Source organism: Xiphias gladius, chromosome 13, assembly GCF_016859285.1.
Source record: "Xiphias gladius isolate SHS-SW01 ecotype Sanya breed wild chromosome 13, ASM1685928v1, whole genome shotgun sequence".
NCBI classification, from domain to species: Eukaryota; Metazoa; Chordata; class Actinopteri; order Istiophoriformes; family Xiphiidae; genus Xiphias; species Xiphias gladius.
In genome coordinates this window covers 11363191-11371240 of record NC_053412.1, presented here as the reverse complement: position 1 = coordinate 11371240, position 8050 = coordinate 11363191, and the positions used below count along the sequence as shown (strand labels likewise).

At 42.7% G+C, this 8050-nt stretch overlaps 1 protein-coding gene across 3 annotated transcripts; it reads left to right on the top strand.

Moving 5' to 3' along the window:
• The first annotated feature begins 7 nt into the window (after positions 1 to 7).
• On the top strand, positions 8 to 7847 carry stradb (STE20 related adaptor beta). Of its 3 annotated transcripts, XM_040141724.1 has the most exons (12): positions 8 to 235; positions 896 to 1134; positions 1810 to 1890; positions 3372 to 3474; positions 3619 to 3740; positions 3841 to 3949; positions 4391 to 4514; positions 4609 to 4780; positions 5018 to 5122; positions 5228 to 5484; positions 5599 to 5641; positions 7545 to 7847. In XM_040141724.1, exons 2-12 carry the CDS (start codon positions 1123 to 1125, stop codon positions 7704 to 7706), a joined length of 1290 nt encoding a protein of 429 aa, XP_039997658.1. In that variant the 5' UTR covers positions 8 to 235; positions 896 to 1122; the 3' UTR covers positions 7707 to 7847. The 3 variants fall into 3 exon arrangements, with proteins under 3 accessions (XP_039997658.1, XP_039997659.1, XP_039997660.1); XM_040141725.1 differs by lacking the exon at positions 1810 to 1890; XM_040141726.1 differs by lacking the exons at positions 8 to 235; positions 896 to 1134; positions 1810 to 1890 and adding an exon at positions 2437 to 3217.
• The last annotated feature ends 203 nt before the right edge of the window (positions 7848 to 8050 follow it).

Here is an 8050-nt window from a genome sequence, read left to right as displayed (position 1 = left end):
CTGTTACCTATGTCAAATTAAAAGTCCTGTCAAAAGATTACATTTTCGCTTTGGGGTATTGTACGATTCGTTACTGACGGTAAAACTGGTTACTTATAATCCACCTAGTATTATTTTGACACAAAATGGTAGAAAATGAACGTTGTAAACAACACGTTATTTAGGTTTTCAGGCTCCTCGTTGTATTTTTAACTTGTTTACGTCGAGGCGCCAGAGCTGCTGTCGACAGGAGAAGGTAAGCACTTTCTTTTGTTTACATGTCGGGTACTTTTCAGTAAATACAGTACATATAATACCGAGCCTATAACTGAGCTAATATTAGTTTAATGCTTGAACCGGGCATATATATTTACGTTAGTAAGTCTAGCTAGGTTCTAGGGCACCTTACAGGCGTGTTTTTGAGTGTAGCATGAACCTGTATTTTTCTTTTTTTCACAGTTAAAAACCGCTGTGCAATAAGATTATGGAAAATGAGATGATAATCCTGTATTTTTTCTAACAGTCAAGTTAACTGACGGCATTAACCCTCGGTTTGAATAATACCCGTCCTCTGATTACAGTAAAATGGCTGCAGTTAATCTAACCTTGAAGTGGAAATGAATTTGATAACTATATGGTGGAATTATTGCATTTTTTTGGACAGTGGTCAACAAGTGAAGCCCTATGGCGCCACTATCGACATGACCCCTTTCAGTACGTAAAGATAAAACTCAATGTGTATATATATATATATATTTAACTGCTCTTCGCGAGTGTAGCCCCTATGAGCAAACATGGTTTTCCAGGCTTCACCACAGTCTTCCTTCCGATCTCAGCGCCCGCACTAACTGAACTGAACTGGACTGGACTGGGGGGGGGGGGGTCTCCGCTGCTGAATTTCCTATCATTTCCTCAGATCTCTAGATCCGCTGGTGCAGCCAGGTAAAGCTGCAGGCGGATGGATGAACGGCCGAGCTTGGATGGATGCTGCCTGCTCTCAAGTCTAGTGGGGGATTGCCCGTGTGTCTCATATTACACTGCTGCGCTTCATCCTCCTGCCTCCCTCCATCGCGGTCGGTCTCCTGCAGCCGGTGAGCGGATGAATGCCAAAGCCTGTGATTTTATCGTCGCCAAAAGGACTCCATGTCTTTCTTGGTAAGTATAATCACCCTGCATGGGGTTTTGTTTCGTGCCTCCGAGCGTGTCGCTTTATTGTGACCTAGTAGATGTATAGTCACGAATCCGATGGCTCCCGCTGATGCCCCTGGTGGGATATGGTAAATTAGTCTTTTAAGTGTGTTAAAAACAAGGAGCTTCCCGTTAACGATGCACCAGTATTTGTCAGATATCAGCTGATATCAAAGCAATCAGTCAAGTATTAATCGAATTTGCATTTTTCTGAGTTATAGGAGCTGTCAGATATTCTTTATATATCTTGTCTGAAAAGTGTAACCCGTTTGCATCTGGATTTTCGTACATATTAAGGGCTAATACAGGTTGTGAAAATATCAGATATTAATATTATCTATCTATCTGTGCATTCCTCACATCTTGCTCTGTTGGGACCCATCAGTCAGTCAGCTGCCTCTTTGTTGCCTGTTATCATCATTCTAATTCTCTCTCCACTCACCACTCCTGATAAAATGCCATGTGAGTGCCTTCACAGCCCATATTTCCAGATGCTTGCTCCCTGCCTCATATCTGACCCTCCCTCTCTCTCCGCAAGGCAGTGTATCACCCTCCACCTGCCAAGCTCCATGTTTCCTCTGCACTCTCCTCCTTGTCCTGTAGGGCATGTCTCACCTGTGCTCCCCCCCCCCCCTTCACCAGGACTGTTCCTGCATCTCCCACGCTCAGGTCCAGCCCATGGACATAGAGGAGCGGTATGAGGACACCAGCCACCAGTTCCTGGTCAGTAGCCAAGACACTGTCAGCATGGAGACAGACGTCACACTGATCTTCTTCCATCATCTCATTACTATCCTTAATCATTTATCAGATCTGTGGAGCTTCTTAACCATTACAGTCATTAAAGACAGTGACCACTGGAATAACATTGCAGCTGTTAAAGCTGCTGTTATTGCCTAAAGGGGTGGTCCATTAATTTAGTATTGCACTCCCATAAAGTCCTGGGAGTCGCGAGGGAAAGATTAAAACAAGAAAAATCCCTAGTATGGATCAAGCTCAACAAACATTGAATCCTACAATTGCCGTAAAGCAACTTGAAAATTTCTTTCATTAGACCCCTTACGCCTGGTGAATTCCCATGTCCGTCTTATTCCAAGTTTATAGCTGATCTTAATGTGTAAAAGTGCCCCCTTTAAAATATCACTGGTCATCTGCATAAAAAAAAAAAGTTCATGATTTCAGAAGAGTTTGCCCGTCTAATTATCCCTCTATTAACTATTCCCATTCTTAGTGCAGTACTTATTAATTAAAATTATTATTACCTACTTAATAATAATTATTAATGTACTGCTATTGTGTGAGGTAATTTTCTCCTGATAATACAGACAAAATGCTGGGACAGTAAGGAGTGAATACAAAGAATGTGTATGGATAAAACCAATACAACCATTCAACAAGTGTGTGTGTGTGTGTTTGTGTGTGTGTGTGTGAGAAAGAGAACTAGACTCTCCTGTGTCCCAAACCTCTGTCTGCATCATTAAAGCAATCAAGCAAACCCCCCCTTTACTTTGGTGTGGTCGGTGTCACAGTGCCACCCCCTTGCGGCCATTGTCTTCTCACACATTTCCTCTTTGACCTGTCTGTAAGGCATCTTTTGCGGCAGTAGATGTCCACGAAGGAGACTTTAGGGTTGTTACAGTGCAAAGCTAGTTAAATGAATGAGATTACATGAGATGAAAATTTAATGATGCACTATGGGGAACTGGTAATTGTGTAAAAAAAAAAAACATATTTAAAGGGGCATTGAGGTTTTTACAGAACCATGGCACAAAATTATTAATTATTAGAATATAGCTGAAAATTCTTCATATGGTTACTGCTAATACCACTGACTCAACAGCTATTTTTCAGCTTACTTTGTCCCAAATCGTACTGTCTGTCTGTCCTGCTCTTTGTGTCGAGATCGAGTCCACCCCCACCCTGCCTACTCACAATCTCAGCTGCTTAGTGATGGTGGTCCGAACCAGCAACATGCATATGCAACATGCCTGGGAATGAGGACCCTAACATAGATGCACTTCCTACTGGTCATTAACAGAGATTGATCAAGGTCATAAATAATTTAATGCACGTATAAAAAGAGATGTAATACACTGAATTGTGTTTATTTGCTGAGTTACTTTATTTTTCACTCTGTGTTACCTTTTGAGGTAAGTGCGTAATATATGTTTGTGGGGTGTATGTGGGGGTGTGCGTCCCTGCAGAGCTGTGACGGTTCTGAATACACTCTGCAAGGGCCAGCAGGTGGCGATGACATCACCGGGCTGTCAGCTGAGCCAGCCCACTACCAGCTACTGTCTGAGCTGGGTGAGAACACCACACCACACACTTGAGTCAGACCATTACGTCAGCCAAGGAAACTGCAAAGAGTTGAAGTTGCACCTAATTTCCCTCCCAAGTCTTTCAAAACGAGAGTAGGATTTCACTTCGAGCCAATTCACTGTATTACAGGGAGGGGCTTCAATAACCTGAGCCAGGTGAGCATGGCACGGCACTTCCCTACTGGACAGCTGGTGGCCGTCAAACAAACCAACCTGGATGAGTGCACCGAAGAGGAGCTGCTGCAGCTCATGGTGAGCCACTCTCCAGCGATGGACATGTATGTAAAGAATATTTTTTGCTGAGCCTTCTTCATCCCAGTGTGTTTATGCCTGATTGCGTTTTAATCTCCAGAACGAGGTTCTGCTGTCCAGGCTTTTCCGTCAGCCCAACCTGCTGACCTCTCGTCTGGTTTTCAGCTCCTGCTGCCAGCTGTGGGTCCTCACGCCGCTCATGGCCTATGGTCAGCCACTGCCACGCCTCTATAAAGATTGTTTTCTTACCACAGCTGCAACATTTAGTTGATTAATCAATTACGACACACAATTAATCAGCAAATAGTTTGATTATGGAATAATCATTTTAGTTATTTTTATAAATAGAACTTACTAATTGCAGCTTCTCAGATGTGAAGATGTGATACTTTTCTTTGTCATACTAAAGAAGTGAATTGGGTTTTGGACTATAATCAGTGGTTATGAACCATTGTGCTGTTCATATTGATAGTAGCTCTTTAGTGATGTTGACATTCTTTATCAAAGCATTTCTTTAAACAAAACCTTCTTGGGCCCAAATTATTACATCCACAATTTGCACCACGTCTCCAAAATTAAGATAAATCACTGCAGATTTTCCATGAAAATCCCCTGTTCAGCTGTCCTTTTCGGTCTCCTCCTATTTGCAGGCTCTGCAGACACCTTACTGAGGACATATTTCCCAGATGGAATGAGTGAATCCCTGATAGCGTACTTGCTATACGGTGTGCTGAAAGCGTTGGAATACCTGCACCGGATGGGCTATGTTCACCGGTCAGTGGGAGACAGGCCATTGTACAAGAGGACTGAAGGAAAAAGTCTAAACGTATAAAAGTATTTGTATTTTAATGTTTTTCTTTATTTTCAGGGGGGTGAAGGCCAGTCATATCCTGCTGTCAGGGGAGGGGCGTGTTTACCTTTCAGGGCTCCACAGTGTTTACAGTATGATGCGTGAGGGGAAGAGGATGAGGGCAGTGTTCGACATGCCCCATCACAGCCCTGCCCTGCTGCCCTGGCTCAGCCCCGAACTACTGCGACAGGTCAGAGCTCCCTAAATTAAGTCACATACATGAGCTCCACTTTTCCTGAGTATAAGATCGACCAGACTATTGAACATGTGCTTATTTCTTCCTCTAAAGTTGCATGTATCTCCTGTTTTTTTTTTTATAACAGTTTTTGCAAGTTTTTCGAAAGCAACAGATTTGTAGTGTCAGTTTTTTTCAGCTTCATTCTAGTGTGTTCTGTCGTTCCTCTCCCCATGGTGTTGTCCTCAGTAGGACCTGCACGGTTACGGAGTAAAATCAGATATCTACAGTTTAGGTATTGTGGCCTGTGAGCTGGTCAGCGGCAGGGTGCCTTTCCAGGACATGCCACCCACTCAGGTAATGAAATTGCTTCCGTTCAGTCTGTGTTACAAGAATATGTGCATATATAGCTTTCAAGGGTCAAAATTTGCAGTTGTTCTCTGTTTGAATCCTCCTGTTCAGATGCTGCTTCAGAAGCTGCGCGGCTCCCACTGCTGCCTGCTCGATGTGGCCCCCTTCCCGCTAGGCGAGCTGGGGGGGCTGAAGGTGTCGCGGTCTGGGGTGGACTCTGGCATTGGGGAAAGTGTGGCCACTGGAAGCCTGACGCATAGCGCCACAGCTCCTCCCACTGACCGACCTCAGAGCCCCGGACCTAAAAACCACTCAGCCACCCTGCACAACCTGGTCCAGCTGTGTCTGCAGCAGCAGCCCGAGCGGAGGTCATTACATGATAGGAAGAGTCAACTTTATTTGACAGTTGAACGATTACATTCAAATACAGTACAAACACACAAATCGTAATACAGTGTTTTCCCTGTCATTCTCTTCTACAGACCATCAGCGTCTGCACTGTTGACCCACGCCTTCTTCAAGCAGGTGGGTTTCCTACCCTTGATGTCTGGTGACTGTATATAAAGAAGCAAAAAACAGTTCAAATCCACTCCATTTGTAAAAAACCTTCCCTACTCCTTCAATACTCTATATTGAATATGAATGCTGCCTTTACAGATGCAGCCCCCTTCTTTGTGGGATGACAGTTTTTTGCTTGGTCAATCTGTCTGTCAGCCAATTGATCCATCACTGTGCTCCAGAGTGAAATATCTTAAGAATTCTTGGATGCATTGAATGAAATTTGTTACAGACATTCATAGTTCCCATAGGGTTAATTATAATTACTTTGGTGACCCTTTGACTATTCTGCTAGTGTCACCTACAGGCCAAAATATCTACTTGACCATTACTTTGCTCACAACAGAACACCTCTAACGGCTGGATAAAGCTTTGCCCTTGGCTGTGCTTTAAAGTGGGACTATGTTTTGAACAAAAATAAACACACAATCTTCCTCACAAAAATGAAAAGTTGAGTTCATAACCACAAACACACCAGTTCAATAGACTGGCATAATAGGCAATTTACTGCTATGGCCTTAAAGGTCCCCTAACACATATATTTATATCTGAACCGTTTGTGTGTGTCTATTAAACACTTCTGTAATGGTGTTAACAAAAAAATAGTGTTGATTTGACCCCCCCCCCCCTTCTGAGGGCCTTCAGTCCCAGCTCTTAGCCTGCACACTGCAGCTAAGACACCAGTGATACCTAAAACTGTCGAGACTACCAGAAACGGCAAAGTCCTTGCTTTTCAACATAACCGCTAAATAAAATTTCTGTCCATAACTTACAGCTACCAACGCAAGTTTGTTTACACTGTCTTACTCTCCCACACAGAACTCAGCCGTGGCCACCAATTGGTTATCCGGTTTGAACGCAGAAACCGGATCAAATTGTTACTAGCTTGCAAAGCTGGGGGAGGCAACTTGTTGTGAGGGAGCTAGAGGAATGGCAGTAGTAAGCCACTTCATATGTTAACAGCTTTTATCTTACACCACCATTTTTATGAAAAACCAAAAAAAAACCCACAATCGAAACCCATTTTCATGATATGGGACCTTTTTAATTGGTATGGAATGAATAGTATCTTAAAGTAGCTAATGTTAGCTAACAGTAACAAACTTTAGAGACACTCTAAAGTAACTGCTTATACGGTGCCAGTTTACTGACTTCATGACTCTCTTCTGTCTGTACTCTTCTAACACTACTTTTTAGCATGTTAGAGAAAAGAAACATTTGTGGGGTTTTATCACAAAAGAAAAATAAGTAGTATTTTTTTGCCATGCTAGCTGCTCTGGGACAGACAACAGTGCCAGTTTGTTAGTCAGTCCATCACTTTGGTGTTCAGGATTTCAGTCTGGATTGCCATGAAATTTTACAGACATTCATTGTGACCAAACCATAGTGGGTTTGAGTGAAATGTCTCAACACCTACTGGATGGAGTACTGTGAGTTTTATACAGATATTCACGTCCACCTGAGGGTGAATGGTATGAACTCTGGGGATCCTTTAATTTCCATTCCTGTTCCCCGAAGTTCCATCATCAGGTTAACATTAAAAATGTGTCCAATACTTTGGTTTACTAAATTGCAAAACTAATTCCCCTTCCCATTAGCCTAAGCTGTACATTTTGTTATTGCTAATTAGGAAATGTTTGCTAACAAGCTAAAGTAAGATGTTGAACATGATAAAAATTATACCTGCTAAAACATCAGCTTGTTAGCATGTTGATGTTAGCCTTTTGCTCAAAATGAAATTATGATACAAAAGGTTGGAATACACACAATATAATGACACCAACGAGAGCTCACATTGAACTGACAGTGAAAAATAACAATAAACTATGTTTTACCAGTGTTTGAGCAGGGTTGTGTTGTTCTATGACAGGTGAAGAGGCACACTAGAGACTCCTTCCTCAGCCTCATGTACCCAGCAGTGCCCCTAACCAGCCCCGAGGACCCTCCAGTATCATGCCCCCCCGGTCCGTCCTGCCACACTTTGACATCACCCACCGCCGACACTCCTGAAGCTGTGTGGGACTTCTCTTAACCCACCCACCCCCCTCTGTGACCATAAATCTCCAAACCCTGACTAGAAAGCCAAACAGAAGACAATCAAAACAAAGCAATGAGGCCAAATTCTACTGTGCTTTTATTTTTTATTATTATTAATCCAACCCTCTGAGCCTTTTGTAAGTAGTTTTATAGATTTTTTTTTTTTTTTTTTTTTTTTTAAAGTCATCGTCTGATGCATATGTGGACTTTGGTTGTGGGGTGGTGAGGTGACTGTGAAAGTGCTGGATCGAAGAAGCTGCTCATGATCATGTAATAAGGATCCATAATAATAATAATGGACCATCAAGGAGTCACATGTAAACAATCGAATCACTTGAC